The 14156-nt window shown below is 37.5% G+C and overlaps 1 protein-coding gene across 1 annotated transcript in view; it reads left to right on the top strand.

The window, feature by feature from the left end:
* ALDH1L2 (aldehyde dehydrogenase 1 family member L2) overlaps nucleotides 1-14156 on the top strand; it is a 28955-nt gene that overhangs the window by 9601 nt on the left and 5198 nt on the right. The window contains exons 6-19 of the mRNA XM_029963397.1: nucleotides 150-239; nucleotides 1301-1435; nucleotides 1834-1959; nucleotides 3354-3445; nucleotides 4308-4455; nucleotides 5159-5278; nucleotides 6416-6543; nucleotides 9469-9619; nucleotides 10324-10394; nucleotides 10501-10606; nucleotides 10980-11067; nucleotides 11810-11903; nucleotides 12153-12249; nucleotides 13582-13680. Of these exons, the coding sequence (XP_029819257.1) occupies nucleotides 150-239; nucleotides 1301-1435; nucleotides 1834-1959; nucleotides 3354-3445; nucleotides 4308-4455; nucleotides 5159-5278; nucleotides 6416-6543; nucleotides 9469-9619; nucleotides 10324-10394; nucleotides 10501-10606; nucleotides 10980-11067; nucleotides 11810-11903; nucleotides 12153-12249; nucleotides 13582-13680 (1545 nt within the window). The remainder of the gene's footprint in view (nucleotides 1-149; nucleotides 240-1300; nucleotides 1436-1833; nucleotides 1960-3353; nucleotides 3446-4307; nucleotides 4456-5158; nucleotides 5279-6415; nucleotides 6544-9468; nucleotides 9620-10323; nucleotides 10395-10500; nucleotides 10607-10979; nucleotides 11068-11809; nucleotides 11904-12152; nucleotides 12250-13581; nucleotides 13681-14156) is intronic.

Here is a 14156-nt window from a genome sequence, read left to right as displayed (position 1 = left end):
ATCTGGAGATCACTGATCTTCCTTTATTAGACCAGACCCTTTCTGCGTTCTTAAATACGTGAATGGTTGAAAGAGAAGGAGGGAAAATTTAGTTAATTTGAGTTATACCTAAACAGAGAAGAACTAGCTGGCATGTCTTGATTTCCTAGATCTCCTGGGACCAACCTGCAGCAGCTTTGCACAACTGGATTCGAGGACATGATAAAGTGCCTGGAGCGTGGACAACAATAGATGGCCAGGTATGCTCTGAAAACCAGAAGAATATTATTCTTTTCTGCAACCTCTTTTTGACCCTTTTATATTACAAAATTAAAAGTGTCTGCATACAACTGAATACAAATGAGAGTTACATTGAAGTAGCTTGAATTTGATGACCATATGTTTTGTATATACCTAGAACAGAATGTTCTAAATAAAATGTACAGAACACAGTTAAGAGTTTTGTAATCATAGATTCATTTAATTTGAAGAAAGATAAGAACAATATCTGAAAAAAAAATGAGGCATGATACAAAGGTAAGAAGAGTAAAACCAGACTGTGCCAGTCACCCTGGGAAGCAGACATGCATTACAGTATAATGCAACCTATGCTGTACAGGGAGTAACATCACAGTATTGACAATACAGTGAAACACTGTGAACTACTGAAATAACAGGCGATTTTATTTTAAGGACATTTGGGCCTAGGTCATTTGCAGAAATAAATCTATCTGATTTTATCCAAAACCAACTACTTTCAGTGTATTAAGGATACTGTATATTTGATCCACATTGTACTTACATAAAGTATTTTAAAAAAATCACATTATCTTTCCTGGCTGTGATGTCCAGATTTTGTTACTTAACTATTAGTCATCTGCTGGTAGGCTGCTCCAAAATCCTGGTTCTGCTTTAATGTCCAGGAACTGTTGCTGATTTAAGAGGCCAGAAAAAGCCCAAGAGAGAGGCAGTGTTCAGCACTGCCAGCCTGGGAGCAGAGCTGGACTCCACCAATCACAGTCAGGTTTCTGCTAGTCTCTCAGTCTGGGCATGCACTGATAAAAGCTGCTTCCCTTCCTGCTCTGGTTCCAGCATGCACTTTGTTACAGCTAAGCAGCTTTGCAGGTTTGGGCAGCTTGAGAAATGTTACGTGTTCTGGTTTGTAAAGATCTAGAAATATTGTTGTAACATGTTTTCCATGTGTAGGTACTGTTATTTGTATTATATTAAAGGTTCAAAACAGTGTTATATAATTGTTAAAATTTTAGAGCATGTTTAGAATCTGTGCCTTTTTAATTACATACATTACATTTATTTTTAGATGGTTACATTTTATGGGTCATCATTATTTGATGCTTCAGTGCCTGCTGGACAAGAGCTGGCAATAAAAGGTGCTTCAAGACCTGGACTTGTAACCAAGAATGGTCTAGTCGTTTTTGGAAATGATGGGAAGATGGTAAGTGCTCAGTCTGGCAAACTTAAACATGGATGGCATAACTTTAGCAGGAAGTGCAAGTAGTGTGGACTTGTCAGGCTACACAAATCCAGCTGCTAATGACAGACTGGAGTTCGGAGTTTATCGCTTGGACTTTATCAATCCCTTACCTATAAAGAAAACATTCATGTTTTGCTTCACACTCAATCCACATTCATTTCCAATATGGAGTAAAATGTACTAATACCAGGAGAGAATCTGAAAATCAAGTAGGAGTGGCTTGTGCTAAATTGCCTGCATCGTATCAACTTTCCTTCAAGCTATTTATTTTACCGTTCCAATAACCATATTAATGCCTAAAAACTCTTCACATAAGGATTTACCCAGGCAATTTAAAACCATATCCTCTCATTTCTCAGGTACTAGTGAGAAATCTGCAGTTTGAAGATGGAAAAATGATCCCTGCATCTAAATACTTCTCTGCTGATGAAACAACTGCCCTGGAACTTACAGAGGAGGAGAAAAAGATGGCAGAAGATATTAGGGTAATTCAATAAACTGCTTTTGTAGGGTATTACTTCAGACAAAAGTTTTGCATACTTATTATTGGCAAGGCATATCTTTTATTTAGTCATGCAAATTGTTTTTGAATAAAATGTACTCATATGGGAGTTATATGTTTAGCTATTGACATTAATTCAAGTGAAACTGGGATTTCACTAGAGTACTTGTATGTCACTTTACAAGGTTTCCTTTCAGATACAAGTGATACAAAGACAGTGATTGGGGCATCAGTTGTGGTAAATATCTATGAATGATGAAGGTGGGAGTGAGGAAAAACAAATGGACCTTTGCCTCACAGCAGTGAGTTTTTCAACACTGATAGACTTGGATAGTTCTGGAATCCTTTCTTCACTGTGGTGTTAATCACTAGGATGTGCTCAGAGTGGTCCTGTTTGACAAGCTCCAGGGGGTCTTAGAACAGCAATCTGAAAGCAAAAAGCACAAGTTTTCTCACTGTACCTGTGTGCACTGTCTCTTTTACCACAGCCACACTCAAGAGGCTATCTGGCAGAGGGTTGGGACAGCTGGAGCCAAAAGCTCTCATAGCCAGAGAGGCACTTTTCTGCTCTCTCTTGAAATCCATCCCTCTGTAGTAAATGTCAGGAGCTTAGCTGAAAGCCACATTTGTCACTAAAGTTTTGTGCCAGAGCAGATGAGTCATAGATGTCCTCCCTTTTGCTAACTCTGCTGCAGGTTTCTTAACTTTTGGCACAGGTCAGGCAGCTTGATGCACTAGTATTTTAAACTGCTGCTTCAAGATTACCCTGAACCTGCTTGCCAGCAACCTAAATGCTGCCTGGAGCTATTGACTGACTGAAAAAATAGCAAATAAACTCATCAGTTCATGACACTACCTGCTAACTCTGAAACCCAATTATAATTAATTGAAAAACTACATTGACAGTTATTTAACTATTCATTTTGCTGTCTCACACATGCAGCTTAAACCACTTATAAGCTCTGCCCAGGGGCCTGAAATGCCATCAATCCAGTCACAAAGTGCTCCAGGCTGTCCTTGCCTCTATGGACAACGTATTCCATAATGCAATGGGAAGTTGTTATTTGGAGAATAAAAGTCTTTTAAAAATGGGCCTGAAAATTGTAGCATTGTACCATTCAGGTTTCTTGCCTGATAAGGTAAAATTATCATGGACAAAATAATGAATTTTGATCAGCTAATTATGCTGCAAAATTTATTATCTAACACCAGGTCTCTAGACTGTTCTAGACCCTTGTAAAATAATTCTGTGTTTTAGAAATCTTTGAAATAATACATGTTGTAGGCACAGATACCATGGAAAATACAGTTTGATAAATACTTCTTGCAATTAGAGGATTATTGATTATTGCCTCTGTTATTTTTATGTATTATTAGGCTATTTGGAAGGGAATTTTAACCAATGTTGCTGCAATTGAGAATTCGACAGACTTCTTCAAATCTGGAGCATCCTCTATGCATGTTGTCAGGTAAAAAATATTCAAAATAACAAAATGTTGAAGCCAAAGTTGATGAAAATGAAGTTGTCACTGTGCTTTTAAATCAGGGTTAATAAAGTAGTGTTTAAAAAAATAATCCCACTATGTTTTCCAATACTCTTAACTATTCCCTTTCCTACTTTTGAAAACATGGTACAGTTCCTCTCCCAAAATTAGGAGATATTGATGTAATCCTACTCTTTCTACTGAAGGAAAATTCCTGTTGACTTCACATCAGCCACATGGTGGGGCATGGTGATGCTCAAACTTATCTGCATGCAGAGACAGGTATCTCAGGACCAGGGGACTGATAGGAGATCCAAAGAAAGATCTCCCCAGAGGGAAAGAGGAGCCTTTCGTAGAGAGACTTGAGCCCCTGCTTACAAGTGCATTGAGTTCTTCATGGTTTGGGTCACCTCATTTCCCTTCTGTTAGCAGCTCAGATATTCCAGGCCATAATATAAAAGCAGCATTTCAGGTTTTTTTAAACAAACTGGTTACCATGCTTATTACTTACCAATCTCAATGTCCTCCATATATTGGTAGAGTAGTCTCAAATACTGTTTTCCAATAGTATATCAATATCTTCTATCTGTCATTTATTTCCAAAAGTTTACCTAAGAGCATTCCAGAACTGACATTTTCTTTTCCATAGCACCCCCAGTTAAACTAACAGGTTTCATTAAAATGCAACAACTTCTTTGCCTTTATTGTCAGAGAAACATACACACATATTCACATGTATAAAAACTGCTGCCCAGTTTTGATCCCTTTCAACCTTCTAATGATTTGATTATCTGAAAAATTGTTTGATTTGTAATTTGCAAATTTATTCTTTCTTCAAAATCTTTAGAATGCTAGAAGAGATCAAACAGAAATATAGTGGACTTCAACTACAGAATGAAGATGTGTATATGGCCACTAAATTTGCAGATTTTATTCAGATGGCTGTCAGAAAATTCAGAGGAGAAGACAAAGAGGAAGAGTTAGTAGTTGATTATGTAAGACCTTTTATTTTCCATTTATTGCTTAGTCTTTCTTGGGCCTTAGGGAAGGGTAGACAATGAATTTTATTAGACTGCTTGATGCTGTAGGGAAGCAAACAAATATTTGGTTATATAAACTTTTATATGTTTGCATTTTGGAATGGAAGTGAATATGTAATGTCACTTACAGCATTCCAGAATCCAGGAGATCAAGAACACACAGTAGAGTAGCTCACACCCGGGCACATATTCCTACCTCCCCTGCACTGTCCTGCCAGTATGTTTCAGTCAGAATGGTTCTTGACCCTCTGCTTTTCAGGGGTACAGTGCCAGATTTTTCTCCTAAGAATCTGTTTGAAAAATCTACGTGAAAGGAGGATTCCATGTTTTTTTAAGTCATTAAGCAAATCAGGGTTTCTCGAATCTGAGAATTATGCATTTGATTCAACTACACCAAGACTGGTCTTAGCCAGGGTTTAGTATTGATTTGAACATAGAGATCCAGTGGTAAAAAAATGCAGAAATCTGCTTAACTGGCTCAGAGTATGGTCATTAGCATTGAGGGAGAATATGGTTTCCATTACATTTTACTTCTAACAGCCACATATAAATGCTCAAATGCATCTCGATATTGGCTGCAGATATCAAAAGCTTGTTAAGCTACATTAGAATATTAGTTATGAAAAAATAAAATTAATTTGTTGTTTATTTCACTCAGGTTTCAAAAAATATTAACAACATGACTGTGAATATGCCATACCAGTGTTTCATAAATGGACAGTTTATAAATGCTGATGATGGAAAAACATATGACACTATAAATCCAGCAGATGGATCAGTAAGTAATTTCTAAATATGAACATTACCGGTTTATTTCAACTTTTTTGCCTATTAAAAAATCTAAACCATTACCTGACTATTGCTCATACAGTACATATTAAACAAACTCTAGAAATAATTTTGTTTCAATTTATTTCACAGCTTGTGTATTCTACACTTTTTCCATTTCAGACAAGCTGCAAAGCAAAAATTACCTACTTCCACTTCAATTATTGCATCAATTTCCATACCTAGCTATATGTTTTACCTTGCTTTCATTCTCGTTTAAACTTTGCTGAAGTTTAGTTGCTAAGGAAGTGTTTCTTTTAGGATATTGAATATATATATCCTGCCAGTAATCAACTTCATTTTTTTTTAACTTTTTTTACAAATCTGATGTCAGTGTGACATTAAAATGTCCCGTTAAATTCCCAGTAAGAAAAATAACTTTTCAATAGGAAAATAGATTCAGTTGCACTTCAGTCCTGAACTACCGAATCTTGGATGAGCAACTCACAACTATGAAATATAAATAAGAGAAGAGATTCTGATGTCTATGTAATTGTCATTTAACTCTAGAGTAAATAAATTCTGCTAAAATCAATGACACAAATTTCTCTGTCATCAGAATTCAGACTCTGATACTTTTCCTGAAACTCATTATAGAATGGAATAAAAGTCGCAACAATTCTGTATTAGAATTTACAATGTGTGTATTTATGGAACACAGTCATCACAAAATACTGTGTGTTTATGGTGGTTTATGGTAACAGAAGTTCCATTCCTTAGAAACAGAAAATGTGGGAGTTGTTTTAGGATGTTTAGATATTAGATTGTAACACCACATATAAAGATTTTCAGCTTTTATAGTATCACATTAGTTTTACATACGGAAAGAGAGTGTGAAATCTAATGGGACAATGAATCTTGTTTTGATGAAGAAGAAAAATCTAGGAATCTGAGTCCCTGCAGTGTCCTCCAAATTCTGCCACCTTACTTGTGTCTGCACTTTTTGCAGCCTGACTTACCCATGACAGCTGCATGGCTGAGGGTATTAAGTATTTGCTTATACCCAGTCATGAAGTTTAGGAGGAAGGAGTTACAATCTTAATCCCAACGTTTCATTTTGAGCTAACACAATGCTACCTTTGGACAGATAATAGCCAGTGTATCTTCTGCTTCACTGGCTGATGTTGACAAGGCAGTGGCAGCAGCAAAGGAGGCATTTGAAAATGGTGAATGGGGAAGAATGAATGCAAGGGAAAGAGGGCAACTCATGTACAGGTATGTAAAGGACAGCTTGTGTTTGTTTCATTTCCTCAAATCTTGTTGGTTGGTTTCTCTGAAGAATTGTTGTGTACATTCTCTGAATATGATAGATATTCATAATCCCACTGTCAGAGGATCCAGATTGACCATCTTTTCATCCCCTGATTTACTCCACCCTCAGGTTTTAGCTGGCCAGTATTCCTTGTGGCAGAGAAGAATTTTGTGTTGTCTCACTGCCACCATTCTTTCATAGTTATTTATGAGTGGAAATGAATTTGAGGAAAATATATTTTAAATACTTGATACCCCTAATACCCATAATTTTATCTATATGGGTTTTGTTGCAAGGATTGAAAATTCCCTTGTAAAGTCCACACCCTTCTGTAGAAATAAGGCTAAGTTTTAAAAGACAGAGCCTACCTGGGTTAGGTAGGCAGAGATTTTACCTTGCTAAGCTTGCCTGCATCTTTACTCCATCGTTGCAAACGAACAACTACATTGCCATTAATTTTGAAATAGACTCTAACTGAGGCTAGATTTTTCTAGGATCATATTCCAGTATACTTCTCATCTGGCTAAAGACCCACTCTAGAAAAAGTGTTAAGATCTGTAGTGGAAGAATTGTCCTGTGCAGAAATTCTCTAAGCTGAATCCAGCATTTATCTGAGACACCTCTCTCTTTTGTGTTTATTTCACTGTGTCTAGAGGATGCCTGGTTCTCATTTTGGCTGTATTATTATTGGTTCAGAAGATAAGCTGAATGAATGGTATTTTAATGGTGGGTTTTGGTGGAAAGATGGTCATACTGTCTGTATATTGTGAGAGTGATACTGGAGGCAGCTAATAAAAGCCCAGTTATTATAGATTCTTCATACACAGCATGATGCCTCTGGTGCCTGACAGCAAGCACAGGGAGAACACTGTCTTTCAGACTTCAGATGACTAGAAGCTTTATAGCTACCCTATAAAGAAAACCTCTTTTGTGGAGCTATATGAAGAGCTTTCCTTGCTTTTTCAGTTCTAGAACATGTAAATGAATGAGTAGACATGAGTAAAGATATAACAGATTGCTACTGTCTGCCCCAAGGAGCTCATGAAGGAGTAGATCCTGTGTATCAAACAAATTCCTTTTGCAGGGTGTAGTTTGCAGATTCATCAACATTACTGTTGGACCTCCTGGCCAAGTAAACTGTGCTGAGGAGACTGCATGTTTATCTGTAGAGAAAAGAAGGAATTTTTTTCACCTTCAAAAAAATACAATCTCCAGTAGTGTGCCCATACACACTGCTATGCCAAGCCTTTATTGTGCTGTGCCAGGAGGCTTGCCCTGGGCATCAGAATACACAGGAGAGGAAGGATCAGTGACACAGTTGGCAGCTGCAAGATGGTGGCAGGCTGTGCATTTGGATAGCAAGGCAAAACAACAGTCTGGCAGTTTGACTGGGTGCAGGGATGGGTCACTGCTCTCTGCATAACGTCTGTGAGGATTTGGAAATTAAAGATCCATCTGATTCAGAGGTTTGGAATAGGCAGCTAGAAGACGATCCTGTTCCCATAAGGGTTCAGCCTAGCAAGACAGGAAGGAGTAGGGAATGCATTCCATGTCTTCTGACCTCTAGCAGCTAAGGAAGAGGAGCACAGGGAAACATGATGCTGCACTTCAGAAAACATATTCAGGCAAGTGAATATGTTTTGCTTAGTGTATGCAGCAGATCATTTGTTATCACATTAATAGAGCTGTAGGACTTTTTACTTTGTTGAATGCTTTGGATGCAAATTCCCCTCCCCTCTTTTACCATGTCCTTGTGAACCAAGTAGATATAATCAAAAATAAAAAAGTATCAAAAAATGCCACATTTTACAAGACGTTGCAGGCATCTTAGCAAAAGAGAATGAAAGCAAAGCCAGAAATTCTACTTGGCTTATAAAGTGTGTGATCAGGTTGTGGAAAAAGGCCTGCAGGACTCTTTTAAAAAGAGTTGAGTAGTAATCACAACAGAAAATGGGCAAGTCAGAACTGAACATTAAATACACCTGGTCACTTACATTTTTCACAAGTGTGCACATATTCAAAGCATGCACAAACTTGTGTTTAATTTCTATTAGGAATGTAGAGTGCTTGAGAGCCCAAGTTAACTCTGCCCTGAAGAGTAACTTTTAAGGTCTCAGTGTTTTACGCTTGCAAGATTTGCAAACGTAACTATGTTGGGTATATGGAAAATGCAGCTCCCCTACACAGCATAGGTTGTCCCTGGATTAAACTCTTCACTTAGGTGACTGGCTCTCTAGGATAGCTATAGCAGAGTATTTGTGTTGCAAACCATTCCCCAGACAAATAAAGGCTCTCTCTGGATCGCCTTAATTCAAATAAGGGTCTTTTTCTCTGGCCTCTGTTCAAACTAGAGAATTTGAGTGCTGGACCAAAGAGAAGGTTTGTACCATTAAAGCTCGTAGCTCTGCTATGTCATCTTAAGAAATCATTAATAGAAGATATCCAATTAAAATTGAACCTTCTCCTTCTTAAGCAAGAATCCTGACTACTCCTCCTTGGTACTTTTGATTACTCAACATTCCTTTTTATTGTGCATTTACTTTCTGACTTACTGGTCTTACTTTCTATAACTGGCTCCTTATAGTACAACAGAAAAAAAATCTAATTATGATTTTATTTACAAAACCATAATTGAACAATCAGGTAAGTTTACACTGTTCATGTTTTCATTCAGTGTCCACTACAGCCAATGTGAAGACATTTGCACACTAATGGGCACTTATTCAGTCCCTTACTGATGTTAAGAAGCAGTTGCTCCAGTACTCCACCTCCAAATTCAGTGGGAATGGTATTTTAATTATGCTTCTTTGCCATATCCAATAGAATTTTAGGTTGTCAGTTGTTAGATGCCATTTCTCTTTGATGTGGATTTTTAACGTTTTTATTAGACTTGCAGACCTGATGGAAGAACATCAAGAAGAGTTAGCAACAATAGAGTCTCTTGACTCAGGAGCTGTCTACACTTTAGCTTTGAAGACTCATATTGGAATGTCTGTGCAAACATTCAGATACTTCGCTGGATGGTGTGACAAAATTCAGGCAAGTGAATGTGTGAAGGAAGTAGTCAATGGCAGTACTTCTCTACACTTCTTTTTTGTTGTTGTTCTTCTGAAACAGTGCAAAAAAACAGTAAAAGGAAAAAGTAATCGAGGAATCAAAAACTAAACCATAATTAGAATTTTACCTAGAATGGGTCTCCCTGTCAATACAAAAAGGTAATCCACCTCCAGTTGGAGAATATGGATTTAGAATGTGACCCTAAAGATCTAAGAAATCAGCTAAGGTGTCACAGTACATATGCATGCTTAGTTAGCACTTGATTATTCGTGGAACAGAATATCATTGTGCTTATCATGCAGGTAAGTGCAGAGACTCATGTGCTATGCTACAGTCTGACCAAGGCTTGATGGCACAATATGTGGCTCAGGTTCAAGAGCATTTCCCCAAGTATCTTTTAAGATCCACAATCAAGAACTTAATCCAGCTCTTTTTTGTCCATCAGACCCTCACTTAATGTTCTTTGATACTATTGTTATCTGTGCTTTTATTTCATTCAGGAGCTGATTACAATATCCACAGTAGGCAATCAGACAGTAGAAGAATCCCCACCCCTTTCCCTGGTGCAAAAATGCTTGTGATTTTGCAGCCTACTCTGTAGCTTTCCAAAACAAACTTACATGGCAAATGTACTTGAATAAAACTTATTAAACAGTATGAAGATTTGTTCCTCCTCTGTCTTTTAGGGTGCTACAATTCCAATTAATCAGGCCAGGCCAAACCATAATCTAACATTCACCAAGAAAGAACCATTAGGGTAAGTATCACTTTTTTCTTTATGGTGACAGCCTTGATATGCAGAAAAGCCATTGAAAAGCTGCCATCAAGTATGTAATCTTTCCCTGTTTTTTCCCTGTTTTAAGTGTCTGTGCAATTATTATCCCCTGGAATTACCCACTGATGATGCTTGCATGGAAGAGCGCAGCATGCTTGGCTGCAGGCAACACGCTCGTGCTCAAGCCAGCTCAGGTAAAAGCAAAAAGGAATATACAGATGGCCCAGGTGCCCCTGTTCAGGAAAAATAATTCAGGCAATCTAGCAAATTTCACCCATAGTTTGATCCATCATATGTACCCATGGGTTGACTGTGTCATATGTTTTAAAGTGCCTGTATAATAATACAAATTGCCACGATGATACAAGGTAATGATTGTCTCCAATTCTGCTCTGGCACTACTCTCATTTTCAAGAATGAATTATTTTCCACAAGAAGCCCTCACTTTTAATTTGTCAATACTGTAATAAGGGGAATATTGCATCAAAACTAAGATGTATTGAATGTAAAAGCTATCATCATGCATTTAATTAAAATAGGAGGCCTAATCCAAATGTTTCTACTTAGGTCACACCTCTGACTTCCTTGAAGTTTGCAGAACTCTCAGCTAAAGCTGGATTTCCTAAGGGCGTTATAAATATTCTGCCTGGTTCAGGTAAAACTTCAACTAATCATTTTTCTGGGGAGAAAAGGTCATGCTAAAACTGGTGAACTAGGACTTTACCTATTACATAAGCACATGTATCTCCACAGATAAGAGACTTGCACCTATGTCATACAGTGATTTCACATATTTTCAGAAGAGAATAGGAAAAATTTATATGTCAACTGGCTCTAGTTGTTGGTAAGAGCTCTCAGCCTATGCCCTTTGCAAATTCACACAAATAGTGTGAACAGTCTGGAAAAGAATATGTTACAGAGACACGTTTCACTTGATTGTAAAACTTAATTTTTCTCCTAATCTTATCATCACGTGGATTTAAATGTGACTGTGAGACTTAGAGCAAGTTGATAAGATGCATATTGATCACTATAGGTAAGTCACAGTCCATACTGTGTTACCTGATGTCACCATTTTCCTCTTTCCCCCAAGGGAGAAAAGCAACAGAGCAACTGTATGGGTCAGGCTTCGTTACAAATCAGATAATTCCACATACAGTGGAATATTGGGAAATTCTTTAGTCTAAACAGACGGGGGAATTTGAAGGCACTGATGTGATCCAAGTTAACTAATATGAAATATTTCATAGTGATATGAAAAAAGCTGTAAATATAAATAAGGATGTCTTTTTGTACTTGATTGACATGTTGTTAGCTCCTTTTGCATTACAATGCTGCTGGAGTAGTAAAAATTACCTGTATACTGTCCTGTTACACTGTTTTCCTCACCCTGATAGGTGGCTTAGTGGGACAGCACCTGTCTGAACATCCAGATGTTCGCAAGGTTGGATTCACTGGTTCAACACCAACTGGTAAACAGATCATGAAGAGGTACTTTCAGCAAAAGATTAATAAATAAACACTGCTTAATCTAGTTGTGAAGTATCTTATTAGTTATATTGTGCATGCAGCAGTAATGAAAAAGCATAACTGCATATGGTTGTTTACTGCTGTGTAGAATTCTACTAAGTCATATTGGAAAATAGAGGTTTATACATTTTCACTAGTTATGATTCAAAGAAAATAATGAAATAAGATATTAAAAATTTGGTTTCTATGATTATTTTTGTTTTTTTACAGTGCAGCTGCTAATCTGAAGAAAGTTTCTCTTGAACTTGGTGGTAAATCACCACTGATCATATTCAGCGACTGTGAACTTGACAGAGCTGTAAAAATGGTAATGTTGCTTCAAAGTAAAATATATTCAAAGCTTTTGTGATGCATCCTCACAGTACTGCAATATTCTTCTTGACTTGCCAGAAAACCTACCAGGGAGCCCTTGCATGAAAAAATGTGCAATCTCATAGAAAACAGACTCAGATTCTTTTTCTACAGGATGTTTCTTTATGCCAGCACAATTAAACTGTCCGTGCTGCACCAAAAAGGCAGGGATCAGTACTACAAGAAATATACTTTAGAAAAGACAACAAAACAAAGAATTGAGCTCCCTGTTGGCATATAGTTCTTCATACATCATCAGCCATAATAATTCACCTTCCCAACAAGCCATAATGTTTAAAGTTCATAAATAAGATGGGCAAATGAGAAATTGAGTGGATTTAGGGAGCTTATTTCCTGCTCAAGTAATCTGATTCATCAAAGTGACATTGGATGCAGTTCAATCATTGAGAAGTAAACAAAGTTCTTCCACACTGTTCTTATCCAAAGAGCTATTTCTGTGAATTCTCTAAACCAGCATAAGTAGGTACTGCTACCAGGAAGAAACTTAAACACTTTCACCATTTTTGGAGTGTCTTTTGGCAGGACAAGAGTCTGAGTGACTACACAGTGAAGTATACATGAAAAATAATAAAAGCTGGAACTCTGCAGTCAGTGCACTGCTTGGCCCCACCACTGTTCTCACCTGTACAAGTGAATGGGTAATGCAGAGCCTGGCCTATTCCTGGCATTGCTGGCTTTAAGTGATTGTGAGTCAATGCTTTTTTACCACACACTTGACACTAACGTGTGATTCTGGTTATACCTACCAATGCCAGGACCCTAGGCCTTTCCAGCTGCCAGAAAACAACTTTTTAGGGATTTTATTTGTCCTGCTCTTACTTCCCCCACCTCCCTAAGCCCCTGGAAAATCAATGGCAGGTATCAGTCCTTGGTAAATAAAAAGGAACAAACTACATGGGATCTGAATCCACACTCTTGAAATAGGAGATTCTCTGCAGATTAGAGTTAGGTCATGTTCACCCAGTTCCATGTGACTTTTGACACAAGCAGTATTGCTCAGTGGATTAGCACAGTTTTATATTTAGTGGTCATGCTGCCAGCCCTCTTCTGTGTGATGCTGCAGCCAATGTTTCTGTGGAAGGCTGATGGAATGGACAGAGCACTGCTCAGGGGTTCATCCTGAGCTATGTGTCTCCACAGAAGCGTGTTTCCCAGTTATGAGATCAGTCTGAGGGTAACAAACACTGAATGGAACCCAAGGGAACAGAATGAAAGGAAGACTGAACAAAAGGATGCATATAAATATTAATGTTTTTTTCCTGAACAGGGTATGGGAGCAGTATATTTCAACAAAGGAGAAAACTGCATTGCTGCTGGCAGGTTGTTTGTGGAAGAATCAATCCATGATGAGTTTGTTAGTAAAGTGGTAAGATATTCAAGGACTAAAGTTTAAGTAATGTTTTACTGTGACAGAAAGATCCACTAGTTTTATAGACACTTATATTTCTTATTTTCAGTTGCTTAATTTCTTGTTATTGCTTATGATAGGCAATGCTGCTTCTCAGGAACTTCTTACAGGGTTAAGAGGAAGCATTGAAGGGAGATATTTTCATCAGTAATGCACAAATAAGTGACATTTAAATAGATACTGTACCTTTAGTGATAGTTCGTATTTAACTAGGAAAGTAAGATTAAAAATAATTACTGAACTTAGGTCAATGGGATTGAAGAAGGCTGCTGTGAAGTTTAAAAAAAAGCATATTGCAAGTATAGATAGAATAATACAAAGATCACTGCTAAAAGTCCAATAGTCACCACACTGTACCATTGGAGAATTCATTTATTTTGCTCAAGAACAGGAAACCACTGTCATAACTCATTTAGCACTGGTAAAAGCTAACA

Source organism: Manacus vitellinus, unplaced genomic scaffold (genome assembly GCF_001715985.3).
Source record: "Manacus vitellinus isolate BGI_N305 unplaced genomic scaffold, ASM171598v3 scaffold_5_pilon, whole genome shotgun sequence".
In the NCBI taxonomy this organism is placed as follows: Eukaryota; Metazoa; Chordata; class Aves; order Passeriformes; family Pipridae; genus Manacus; species Manacus vitellinus.
Note: the sequence above shows the minus strand (reverse complement) of the source record. Positions and strands in the feature narration are given on the sequence as shown.